Source organism: Rattus norvegicus, chromosome X (assembly GCF_036323735.1).
Source record: "Rattus norvegicus strain BN/NHsdMcwi chromosome X, GRCr8, whole genome shotgun sequence".
NCBI classification, from domain to species: domain Eukaryota; kingdom Metazoa; phylum Chordata; class Mammalia; order Rodentia; family Muridae; genus Rattus; species Rattus norvegicus.
Genome location: NC_086039.1, coordinates 111,204,753 through 111,218,508, shown reverse-complemented (window position 1 = coordinate 111,218,508; position 13,756 = coordinate 111,204,753). Strand labels below are relative to the sequence as shown.

Below are 13,756 nucleotides of genomic sequence, written 5' to 3'. Positions count from 1 at the left end.
TCATAATAAGTAAGTTTATGATTCTGTGCTGAGCTGTGCTCATAACTATCCTTGGACTGGATGAGTCTTTAAAATTTTTTAGATGTTTGAGAAGAAAAAAGAAACAAAGATAGAGCTGAGAAGATCTTGATTGCTTGAAAAACTGGTTGGAGAGAGGGGGGAAGGAGGGAGGGAGGGAAGGAAGGAGGAAGGGGAGGGAAGGAAGGAGGGAGGGAAGGGAAGGAGGGAGGGAGGAAAGGAGGGAGGGAAGGAAGGAGGAAGGGAGGGAAGGAGGGAGGGAAGGAAGGAGGGAGGGGAGGGAAGGAAGAAGGGAGGGAGGAAAGGAGGGAGGGAAGGAAGGAGGGAGGGAAGGGAAGGAGGGAGGGAGGGAAGGAAGGAGGGAGGGGAGGGAAGGAAGGAGGGAGGGAGGAAAGGAGGGAGGGAAGGAAGGAGGGAGGGAAGGAAGGAGGGAGGGGAGGGAAGGAGGGAGGGAAGGGAAGGGAAGGAGGGAGGGAGGAAAGGAGGGAGGGAAGGAAGGAGGGAGGGAAGGGAAGGAGGGAGGGAAGGAAGGAGGGAGGGAAGGGAAGGAGGGAGGGAAGGAGGGAGGAAGGGAAGGAGGGAGGGAAGGGAAGGAGGGAGGGAGGGAAGGAGGGAGGGAGGGAAGGAGGGAGAGAAGGGAAGGAGGGAGGGAGCGAAGGAAACACTGTTGCCAGGCAGTGGTAACACATGTCTTTAATTCCCAGAAGCAGGTGAATTTCTTGTGAGTTAAAAACCAGTTCAGTCTACAGAGAGAGTTCCAGGAGAGACAGCCATGGCAACATAGAGAAACTCTGTCTCAAAAAACCAAAACCCAAACCCAAACAAACAATGCCCCACACCAACCACACAAACAAACCAAGACCTGATAAAATGAGGTGGTTCTCCAGAGGTGTGGAGGGTACCAAAGGTGTGACTGGCCGCTGTCAGGGCCATGTCTTCTTCTGAGACAGAAGGAGTAGCATCTGAAACAGTGTGGGTAAAGAGGCTAAAGAAGTGGAGAGCAGTATTAAGAGAATTCCCGTATGTTAACTTCTGCTTTTGCAGTCATGGGGGACAGGCAGACTTTTGAGCGTACAAAGAATAGGACGTTTGAATATGGTGGGCAGGACGCTTGAAGAAGGTGGGAAAGGTTTCTACCTGGGCATTACTAAGGGCAATGTGTGGAGGATCTAAACAAAGACAGAGAAGACAGAAAATGGTGCTGACCCTTATGCTGTAATAGAGGACATGAAGCCTCAGTGGCCTTCACCAGAATCACATGATTTTCTCCACTGGGCTAAAGCTGGGAACCCTACAGAGGAACTGGAAATTGGTCCCTGTTAGAGGGGACAGGGGGATATGAGAGTCTCAGGAGCTTGTGAAAGGAAAATTCCAATGACTGGTCATGGTGGTACAAGCTAACTGGGAAGACAAGAAATTGAATGACTTCACAGCCCTAAGAAATGGCCGTAGTAGTTTATTATCTCAGAGCAGTCTTGGGGAAAATCAAGACCTGGTAACTAAAACGAAGGGCATTTGGAAGCTAGGGCAATTAACAGGCCCAAACCTTCAGAAGCTAGGGGTGCAACTAACATGTTCTTCAATACAAGTTCCTCAGAATGCTGACTTACCCTGCAAGAGAAATACTGAGAACCACGGGCCACAGACTTCCGAGAATTTGAGGGAACTGAACAATAACAAGAACAACAAATCAGGCGACTGTAGTGGTCAAAAGGAGAGTAGAGAAGGCTCGGGAAGACAGCTCAGTTGATATTCTGCTGCCTAGTAAATACCAGATACTGAGTTTGATCCTGACTACATAAATCAGGCATGGTGATCTGCAGAGGTGCCTCTCATCTACACTCAGAAGGTGGAGGTCAGAGAATTAGCATGAAGGGAGGAGGAGGAAGCAGGAGAGGGGGAGTTGGTGGTGGAGAGAATGATAAAAGAGAGAGCACATTTCCCTGAAGTGGAGATGAAACAATGAACCTGAGAGGGCAGTGCAGTTACCAGGCAACACACAGGGCAGGGTCCACTGCACAGCCTGGGAGGAACACATAGGAAGCTTGGTTGTGTTGAGAGCTGCTGGCCAGGTGTTTCCTAGAAGGGCAGTTTGATTAGCACCATTCATTCTCTCTACATCAGGTATGCTTCAATCATTCTGCTGTGTCTCCAGGCATACCCCACGAGCATATACAACTGCATTGCACAAGATACAATAGAGAAAAAAACACACACACACACACAAACGTTAACAACAAGGACAAAGACCAAAACAAAGACAAGAATGTTGTGGTTTGCCCTGGAGTTATCTGTATTTTGATGCTAATTCCACTGCCCCAGGACAGCTGCCTAGTCAGTACTCAGGAATTAGGTGACTTCACCAGAACCTTCTCCCCATTGAATTTGTAAAGTACAGGTGAGGGACAGGTACAGGATAGAAGGAGGCCTGTCATTGGAGGAGAAGGAAGGATGGGCGGGAGAGAAGTTTGAAGGAAGAGGAGACTAGAACAGAAAGAGACGAGACAGAGGAGAGGGTGAGAAGCCATGGCAGGTTATGTTAAGGTTCTGCTCTGTGTATTTACAGGTTGTTATTAATGTTCTTAAGGGATGGATGGTACCAGGTTTTGTATGTTTAAGTGGGCAATTATATCTCATCAAATGGGCCAAAGATTATTGTGTTGTGTGTTCTTTTATTTGACTGTTTGAGTGTGGGAAAGTGTGGTGGCTGGAGACACTGGGCTGCCTCGGAGTTGGGATGTGTTTCTGCCAAGATATCCAGCAGATATCTTGGGACACCAAGGTGTGGACCTAGCAGGGTAAAAGACACTATTACTTTTTTATTTTTTATATTTTTACAACAACACAAGAACAACAAACACAAAATAAAAACAAAAAGGAAATTTAGTTCAGGAAACCAAAGGCAAACAGTTGGGAGGAAAGGAAGGGCTAGGCTGGAAATGAACTTTGTAGACAAGAATGGCCATGCGGCCTGGGATGATCTGTAAGAATGGTGGAAATGAGGAAGGAATGGGATTCCCACTTAACACCAGACAGCCCCAGAAACAGGGGCTTCGGGCTCATGCAATCTTCTCTGGAGTTAAAACCACCAAGCATTTCCTAGAGTCCTGAGAACAGAACCCTGAAGCTGTTTTCTTGGTTTTCAAGGGGCTTATCGCTCATCTCTCCAGATGTCTGCCTCCTCCAAAAGGGGGAGAGCCCAAGGCTAAGGACCAAAAGCAACGCTAGCCTTGCTTTGGAAGACGTACAGTATTTTTATCTTCATTCATGCTCGCAATTCCCACACGAACAGCAGATGGCAGCAAAGAGTTAGGGAAGAGAGAGAGAGAGAGAGAGAGAGAGGGAGGGAGGGAGGGAGGGAGGGAGGGAGGGAGAGAGAGAGAGAGAGAGAGAGAGAGAGAGAGAGAGAGAGAGAGAGAGAGACCCAGTGAAATAGCTCTATACCATCAGGACAGAGAAAGCCGAGTGCCTTCAAGTACTATGGGTTGGTTAGGTGCTCTTACAGGGACCTGCAGTGAAAGGGCCGTGATCCTTCCTGCCTTGTCAGCTAGACCCTCACCACGCTCAGGTAGCAATGAGGGATTAGCATTAAAAGAACAGAGCACCCCTTCTTAAGGTCCTATTTTGCATCTCATGAGTTAGGGGCCTCAGACAATAGCATGTCCTCTAGGGATATACAATTATCTTTCTCGAAATGGTGCAGAAATGAAGAGTTGATCTTTGGAAGCAGAATTTTGTTCCCACACTCCGCTCTGTAGCACTTACTATGCTGTGTTGCAACAGGTCCCCATTCACAACTATGAATGCCTGACACACAGGAGGCGTTCAACACATCCACATTGAATAAATTGTCGAATTGAAGCGGGAAAGAAAGGACACACGGAATGGGATTTCCAGGCTGCTGTGGTAAAGACAAAAACATCTGTCCTTCTAGACAGTATTGTATATGGGAGAAAGCTTTAGTCAGGAAAGGGAGTTTGGCTAGCCTTTGAATTCTAGCTTTGTTCCTTACAGCAATGGACAGAGTATTTAATATGCTTGGCCTTAAATTTCTTGTTCATAGCAGGATCCAAGAACAGACTGTTCAAAAGTGTACATAAACAAAATATGCATAGTACACATATTGTGCAGAGAACAAACAGTCAGGAAAAAGGTAATTACTATTATTTACTGTGACTTATATTACCATTGCTGGTGCTACAGCTTCTCCTCAAGTGGAAGTGAAAGAATATTTAAAAATAGGAAACGAGTAGCCATGAAGACTCAGAATCCCCATTCCTCAGCTCAGCTGCCTCCAAGAATACAGAAACTGACCCAACAGAGGGCTGCAGAGAATCACCCCTATTTACAGGGTTGGCATCCAGGGCTGTCTTCCCCCTAACCCTCGACTTTCACTCCAGAGGGAAGAAGGTACAAAATCCTCTCAATGACAAGCATGTGGATTTGGCCATGAGATGGGTGCAATCAGGACCACTAAGATAGCTATGTATGGGCTGGGTGGCCTGGTTCCATTTGGAATGCATGTAGTCCTTCGGTTTGACTATTGTTAATTAGACCACTGCCTTTGCCACAAGGGACAGAGCTGGGAAACAGCAGGAGTCTCCTGGGTGTAGGAATGTCAGACTTCTCTGGCAGCTTAGTAGAGAAAACAATACTTTAACAGCATGAGACCCCTAGTGGCAACAACAGGTTAAAGCAGCCTCAAAGAAGAGTTTGAAAAGAAAGTTTGGAAAACCGACCTGACAGGCCCAGCAAGTACTACAAAGGTACCAGCGGGTGAGCCCAAGGCCCCGTGTGGCCCCAGGCCATGTTTAAAGTGACAGAAACGGAACTTTGCTGCCTGAAGTACAGTAGGAAAGGGTTTGTCTCCGAGAAAATCCCAGCAAGCTAAACAGACAGGTTCTGGTGGCTGAGTAGAGAGGAAAATCCCCCAGTTCTGGAGGCTTTCAGGATACCACAGAAGGCACAGGAAGGACACCTTTCAGTCTACAGCAGACATCACCAGAGTTTCAGGTTCCTATGCAGACTGTCTCTGCTAGGTCAGTGCCATCTTGGCCACAGTAATGTATGTAGTCATTTCTTATACGGAGGATAATGCTTTCATCTATCTCTTTCTTCAATTCCATAATCTCCTAGGCTGTGTCCTTCACCCTTTCCAGAGCTTCTCTGCTTCTGAGATCACAAACACAAAAGCAAGAACACAAAGTCTCTCTCCTAAGAGATGAAGTACTTTCTTCTCTCCAACTCTCAAGTACACCCTGAGCCAGGGGTAGGCGGAAGCGTAAGAACAACACAGTGCGCTGACTTCCACACAAACCCCGGGACACCAACCAAGACCTGAAAACCCGGGTCCTAAGGCAGGCAGTCAGCAATACCATGCTCAATTCCAAAGGGATGGTTCTTTACCGGTCTCATTCATGCCCACTTCCCCAGTGCCTCGAGATTGACGTTAAGCATGCTGCAGATACTCAGTCAAATTCCACCTCAAGATCCTGGTAGGCACCCAAGAGGGGGTGACTTCTCCAGAGAGAGACAGGCAGACAGGGAGAGGGAGAGGGAGAGGAAGGAGAGGGAGGAAGGGAAGGAGGGAGGGAGAGAGAGAAAAAAAAGAGAGAGAAGAGAGAGCATGGAGATGCCAGAGGCATCTGCTTTACTGGCCTTACCTCCTTTCCAAAGCAGGTAGATGGGGACCACGTAGAGCATTACATGCTGGATGTAGTAAATCTCTAGTTCAAAGGGGAGCTGTGGGGATAAGATGGAGACAGGCGTTTCAGAACAGTCAGCTCATTACACTCAGTTCAGAACCCAGACACCCTTAGCCTGCAGGAGCCACAATGTGGTAACTTCGGCACTTCAACCGTTTACCTCCCTTCACAATTCAAGGAAATAAAAATAACAAAATGAACATACTTTCTCATCTCAACTGACACCTTTCAACTGTATTTTATAGAGATGGTGCATGGAGAACACTCTACTGGTAAAAGTGGATTAAAATTGAATGGACGTTGCACGGAGCTGTGTACTCAAGAGATTCGCCAGGCACACCATTAGTTAATGATGAACTTCAGTGGTTTCTGCAGGGAGGGAAGCTACTTTAACACGGTTGCTATGGAGCTTTCTCAAGTGTTTCTTTAAAAAAATATTTTTAAATCATTAATAAATAATAATGCTGTGCAAAATACATTTGAAGGAGCAACCGTATAGCGCCACTTCTAGAAAGCAGATGGCAGAGAATTTAAAAGAGGATTCCTCATTTGACAAGAACACTCAAAGGAGGATGTAGTAAGTAAACTCATAGACCATGTGAAAAAAAGAAAAACAATCCGAGGTCTGGTCAAGTGCAGATGGATCCAAGAACCCCGGTGGGATACTTGGAAGTCAGTTGAGGGTTTACCCTACTTTAGAGTAACTAATAGAAAGCCGGGCCAATACTGGTATGTTTTTAGCAAAAAAGATCTTCCTTGTCCTCCCAACATCCAGCGTCTTCCTCAAAGCAGAGGTACTTAGAGAATGGAAAGGAATATAAAGACATGCTGAAGGAAATCCTCAAAGAATTACTTTGTTTTAAAGACCAAAGCAAAACAAAAGGACAAACCCCAGTGCCAGACTAACTGGTGCTGGGGTGGGGAGGGGGCAGGCAGGCAGGCAGACAGGTAGGCAGGCAGGTAGGTAGGCAGTAGGTAGGTAGTAGGTAGTAGGTAGGTAGGTAGGTAGGTAGGTAGGTAGGTAGGTAGGTAGGTAGTAGGTAGGTAGGTACAGACTCCAAAGCAAGCCCTGGACACAAGAACTCCAGGAACTATGCCAGGTGCTTCCCTCTCCCTTCAGCTTAAGCACAGAATCAAGACTCTGTGCTAATGAGAGCAAACAGTTATGGGGACCCAAAGCACAGGAACCCAAGGCCACCTTGTGCCAAGAGCTGAAACCAAGAGCTGGCGGTGCTCCCAGAATGGCAGCTGGGCCAACTGTGGACCCTGAACACAGACAATGGCTCTGGCTCTTGACTACAGAATTCTACGCTAATGGAAAATTTCCCAGGGGACGAGATGATACACAGCCACTACTTCATGTTCACACAGGAATGTCTAAACCCAGAAAAAGAGATAAGGCTCCAAGTACTTTGTAGAATATGCTACAGCTGGTTATGCCATCTGCTACACAGCATCACTAGCAGAAGGCTGGTATGGTGGCTCCAGTGTGAACCTAATTGATCCCTAACATTCAGAGATGACAGCAATGGTTTTAACTTGGATATTGCTTTATGCTTTTCAAATCTTTTTATACCATGTCCCATTTAATCTGTCCCCTGTGACAGACGAGGAACCCAAGGCATAGAGGTGGGGGGAAAAAGTTAACTTAATTATTTCAATGAGATCACCCCAAATCAGACAAGGAGAAAAATATCCCAGGGAGACTCAGCTCTCTGGGTCCAATCATAACACTGCCTCACACCTCGGATCCCAGCACTGGGGAGGCAGAGACGGGTGAATCTGAGTTTGAGGCCAGCCTGGTCTACAGAATGAGTTCCAGGAATGCCAAGGCTACACGGAAAAATCAAAACAAATAAAAAGTCTTTGAGACCAGGCTGCCGTTCCTGTTTTAGCATTGAACATAAAACCAGATCAAGGCCATGTGTTCAACAGTACCACATGACTTCCCATGGCGGTCCGCTGCCCACCTGCACCGTGTACCCATGTGCTTAAACGTCCTACCAAGTAAAGCATCCATCTGTGTGCCCTGGGAGGCGGCTGAGCACAGGGGTTCTAAGTCTCTTATGTCTCTGTTCTACATTCGACTCTGCTACTCAACACACCTGTCCTCGAGAACAAGTCGCCTAACCTTTCCACCAAGTTCCAACTTTCGTAAAATGAAAATATATAGTCAGGCTCCTCTCAGGATCTTTGGTGGACTGGTTTCAAGACCCCGCTACCACATACCAAAATCTGAGGCTGCTCAAGTACCTCAGTAAAAAGTAGTACAGCCTTTGCGTGTAACCTATGACATTTTAGGGATGGGGGAGTTTCTGTCCCCTTTGTTTTTACTTTTTCTGCATTATACAGGTGTTTTGCCTGCATGTATGTCTGTGTACCATATGTGTACTACAAAGGTCAGAAAGGGTCATATGATCTCCTGGAATTGGAATTACAGGTTGCTGTGAGCTGTCTTGTGGTTGCCGGGAATTGAATTCAGGACCTCTGGAAGAGCAGTCAATGCCCTTAACCACTGAGCCATCTCTCCAGTCCCTCTTAGTTACCAATTTGCCTATGTATTTTATGCGTGTGTGTGTGTGTGTGTGTGTGTGTGTGTGTGTGTGTGTGTATGTATGTGTGTGTACACCATTGCAGTGCCACAGAGACAAGAGGGCACTGGGTCCTCTGGAAAGAGTGTTACAAGTGGCTGTGAGCTGCCTGATGTAGATCTGAACCCGGGTCCTCTCCAAGGGCAGCATATGCTCTTAACTACTAAGCCACCTCTCCAGTATCTGCCTAGGTATTTTTTTTAAACAAATGTTCATTTATTATATATGAGTACACTGTAGCTGTCTTCAGATACACCAGAAGAGGGCATCAAATCTCTTTACAGATGGTTGTGAGCCACCATGTGGTTGCTGGGAATTGAACTCAGGACCTCTGGAAGAGTAGTCGGGTGCTCTTAACCGCTGAGCCATCTCTCCAGCCCCTGCCTAGGTATTTTAAACCACGCTTGGTCACATGCCTCTGGAGACAACTAAGAATGCAGGCTACGTGTTTACATCACAGTGTCATGGTACAACATCAACAGTGGGAAGCCATTGTTAAGCTCTACACAGGTGAGTTATCCCTAATACAAATGTAAATCTTTAAAAATAGATCCCGTAATGTGTTGTACAAGGAATAATAACAACAACAAAATGTGTTACATGTTCAGGAGATGCTAACACTTCACATACACTCAATCCAGTTGGTGAATCTGTGAATGCAGAATCCGTGTTGGACAAACCTGTGGCTGAAGAACTCTCTCTCTCCTGCTCACTACCTCTCCGAAAGCCTGCACGAGAAGGTGTTGATGCAGAAGGCCACTGTTTTCAACCAGAATAGTAATAGTCACAGTAAATATGAGTGCGGGAATGGGACTAGAAAATATCTCTCCCCACTTGTCCCTCTAGATGGTTACATGGCCTGTGTTCAAATGATTGTTTCCTTCACAGCCTGTTATATATATACACTGCCATCCCAGCACACGTTAGGGATAAGGAGAGAAAGGAAGAAGAGTGCTACAAGGCCATCATATAAGTAGCAGGAAAAAGGGAGCAAACACGCACACGCGCGCGCGCGCGCACACACACACACACACCGCAACAAAAAAGAAGAGAGCCAAAAGTAAGCTGAGAATCCAGCACTTATCACTTAATAGTAAATTATACTTACTAAGCCCTTCTATTAAGCACTAAGTGATGTATTAAATAAACATTTCTGCATTATTATAGCATTTAATTAGTGCAAATTTCCCATGGAGTAGTTAGACGTGAGGAAATGGTTAGACACATTTGACAGATAATAAAAACTTAATAGCTCTTTTTCAGCCACAAGAATCCTGGGGCTGCAGTCACGACCTTCTTACAAAGATGTAACTCAGAGTCAAGAGCAGTGTTTTAAAAAATGGTTTTAAACAAAACAGATTGTTAACATTTTTCTTCTCACTTCCAAGTCAAGATAATTTTTAACATGAAAAGGAAAATTATCTGTTTTTTTGGAGTAGGACAGCACAAAACACTAGAAACAGACCCTGTCCATAGCAAGGTTCAAAACCTTCTTCTTCCCATCTGCAAACCTGGTGGTCACACTATCATGTTCTGCTTTGGAGGCCTAGCTCATTGCATCACTAACAGTCGCTAAAAGGTGGCCTAGACACCTGGGTCACCTGAATTCCAACTTCCCTATGGCTTTGTTTCTCTCTCTCATCTGTCTCATTTCTCGTCCCTTCCCAGTCACTGAAATCCTCCTCTATTCCCCTACCCATCGCTAGTGTGATCCCTCATGTCTCCAACCTCTTCTCTGGATAATCCAATCCCTTCCTGCTTTAACAAGTATGCCAGTAGCTTCAAGAAGATGTCATTGTCCTCACAGCCCTCTCAAATGATGGTGAACCCTCCTGCCTTAGGCTATTCCGTGTTCCTCATCTAGAAGAGCTACAGGAATGTGGGTCTAGCCTGCAAGACAGTTGGAGAAGGTGAGAAGAGGTGGAAATAAGTCAAGAGGTCAACACAGATGACTAGGTTATAAAACGGGCAAACGTGCTGGATGAAATTCTAAAATGCAGAGAACTCATAACGCCGGATGCCCTACACCTTGCAGAAACTATTCTCTTTCAAGAAGTTCAAATGCATAGAGGGATGAAAACTATAACTAAGTGGCTGTGACGATATACAGACATAACTGTTAACTCTGGGAAAACCTAAATATAATTATAGACTGAAAGTGGACTGAGGGAAGAGGAAACAGCAAGAGGGACAAAAGGCACTAGACAGAAGACAGGAAGCAGGCTGGAGGACACAGGCCCAAAGCACAGAGCAAAGTGCTAGCTTTAGGCTACCAGGAGGTAAGGAAAGGCCGACAGGGGTAAGAATAACTGCAGGCGGGCTATATGGTGTGTGTTGAAAGAGCTCACTCCATCCTTTGGGAGCTTGGCGTTACTCAGACAGTTATATGCATAGGGCTGGCAAGATTGCTCTGCAGATAAAAATGCTTGCTTTCTAAGCCTGATGACATGATTTTAATCCCCAGATCCCATGGTGGAAGAACACACCAACTCCTGAAAACTGTCCTCTGACCTACACACACACACACACACACACACACACACACACACACACACACACACACACACACACCTCCAACCCCATACACACATACCAAAAAAAACCTATAATTTTCTGGCAAGAGAATCTATGGGGGGGGGCGGGAAGAGGGTAGATGGGGAGGGGAATGCCCTTATAGAAGAAGGGATGGGGAGAGGATAGGGGGCTTACGCCGGGGAAGCTGGGAAAGGGAATAACATTTGAAATATAAATTTAAAAAATCCAATAAAAAAAAGAATCCATGTCTGATGGCAGGATGTTACAAAAGTTAATCCGTAGCCCTTTAAAATGGAAAGGACACAGTTACAGGTATGACTACGCCTAGCATTGTTCCTTCCAGTAACATTTGGCTTTGGAACAGTTTGTCTTCATTAACTAGTCACAGGCTTTATGTGGCAAAGTGAGGCTACAATATCCTTGGAACTAAATATTATCTGTTAGAGGAGTCACAAAAGGAAGTCCCACAACCTAGATAACCATCCCAAAGAGCTAGTTAAATAAGTGGTAGTACTTTCATGAATGGAGCACTAAAATTAAGGAAACCCTTATAATATCCAGAATGTGGGCTGTCCCATAAAGTAATTATACAAAGCCATATCCTGAAGGAAGAAGAGGGTGATGTGTCCTTAGCATGAGAATAAACAAATCAATAAAAACTAAAGACATAGAATAATCAAACCAATGCTTAAAACTGACTAGCCTGGAGGGGGGGCAGGGAGAGAGGGAGAGACAGAGACAGTCAGAGACAGACAGAGAGAGACAGAGAGAGAATATGCACACAGCACACAAGTGAACAAAGACCAGGAAAAGAGTTAGGTGTCATCCTTTAAGACTATTCACCCTCTGCCCTTGAGACAGTGTCTGGCTGGACGTGGGGTATAAAACCATACTCCACTTCTCAGGGTGGGCCTGAGGTTAAATACCTTTTGCCGAGAGGAATGTCTGGGAAAGAAAGCTTATCGGCTATGTCCTCCAGGCCTCTAGGTACCTCATTAGCATGGAGACCTCTGTCTTGAGTGGACACGACCTGTGGTCAAGTCTCTTTTAAGTGATTTGTCTGTAACCGTCAGCAAGTTTAGAGGCAGGAGTGGTGGCAATACAGAGACATAGTCATTAGAAAGCGAATGTGGAGAGAATGGTTGATGCTGTTATTATCTCAGCTTTCAATGTTTCAATGGTTGTGTACTAACATGTGCGAAAGTCCTGTAAATTTAAATGACATATATCATCATGAACCAATATGAAAAAACTGTGTGGTGGGGGAAAAAAGAAATAAATAAAATTGATTTAGGTGAATAATTCGTCAACTGTTATTAAAAAAAAAAAGACTTTAAATGGTTATCTCCCCTCTATAAATGTATGGTAACTTAGATACTGGGATATTTACTTACCAAGAATTTTTTGAAGATTTATTTATTTTTTATTTTATGTGTATGAATACTCTGCCTACATGGATATATGTGCACAATGTGAGTGCCTGGTACCTGTGGAGGTCAGAAGAGGGAATCGGAAGTTGCCTAGGGTCGATCGAGAGTAACTTAGGGTTGTAAGCACCACATTGGTGCTGATAATTGAAGCCTGGATTTCTGTAAGAGCAGTAAGTGCTCTTACCTGCGGAGTCACCTCTCTACCTCCCAAAGAAAATTTTAGAAGCAATCCAAGATATGGAAAGTAAACACACAAAAAGGAAGGGTCAGTTTAACTGTCCATTAATGGGATATTAGAGAAAATACGCTGGAAGATGAACTACTTCACAACATGTTTTAAAGAAGGCATTAACCAGTTCTAGACAAAAGAGAACAACTTCATACTGCATAAAATGTCATCCTTTTTAATAGAAGACAAAATGCCTTTCCGTAGATGGTTGATGCATAGCGCGAAGACTGGAGGACAGCTTATTGACCTGAGCAGGGGGAAGGATTGACGATCGGCTTCTAAAGGGAAGATGAGACCTTAACTTTGGACTTCATATGATTTTATAGGCATATTGTACAGAAAATGAAAAGTAGCCAAGTCCTGGTAGCATAACTAAAATATCGTAAAGCCATAAAAAGATCAACAGAGGGATACGTCTCACTGTTACCAGCAACTGCTGCTCTGGCAGGAGAGGAATTTTCTCAGTATATTATTTTTCTGCACTTTATTTTAGCGCAGCATCATCCACAATAGTCAAGGTATGGAATCCACTTAAGTGCCCATCAACAAATATAAAGATAGAGAAAATACTATATTGGGGCTGGAGAGATCGGTAAGAAACCCAATGCCCTCTTTTGGTCATGAGCACCCACACCGCATGGCATATACATACTAAGACACGCACATACACATAAAATGCATTTTCTAAAAATAGAAAATTCAGTATGGATGTGCAGTGGATATAGCATTCAGACCCTCCAGGTCACACCCGTTGCACTAAGAAACAAATGGCAGTTATTAGCTACTGGGGAAGAAAAAATTATTCTTCTTTGAAGATGTGGTTGGCCATGCTCTAGTGGATGACCCTACACCCATGCACATATAGGCAGCACTAAATGCATTCAGTAGACTATTGCTTTAAAATGAACAGGACATGGACTTGGGAGATAGACATAGTGGAGGAAATCTACAGGGAGCTGGAGGGAGAAATGGGAGGTTAAATGACCATCTTTCGTATCTCATGGCACGCCATATGAAAGTCTCAATGAATAAAATAAAAAATAATAATGAAGTCTTGCTGCTTGAAACAATCTGGTTGAATCCAGAGAACGTTATGCTAAGTAAAACAAGCCAGACATGGAGAAGCAAGTGCTACATGAATGTAATCATTGCTAGCAGAAATAGAAAGGATAGGGTATAGAACATGCTCCTATTTTCTGGGTATTTTTAATTTTTATGCAGAAATATATTGCATCCTAAGCAAGCTTC

At 44.8% G+C, this 13,756-nt stretch overlaps 1 protein-coding gene across 8 annotated transcripts in view; it reads right to left on the bottom strand.

Annotated features, from left to right (window-relative positions):
- Window positions 1–13,756, bottom strand: part of Tmem164 (transmembrane protein 164) — a 160,590-nt gene that overhangs the window by 26,911 nt on the left and 119,923 nt on the right. For all 8 annotated transcript variants that reach the window (XM_008773428.4, XM_039099940.2, XM_039099941.2 and 5 more), the window contains one exon: window positions 5,682–5,760. In XM_008773428.4, coding sequence (XP_008771650.1) covers window positions 5,682–5,760 — 79 coding nt within the window. The remainder of the gene's footprint in view (window positions 1–5,681; window positions 5,761–13,756) is intronic.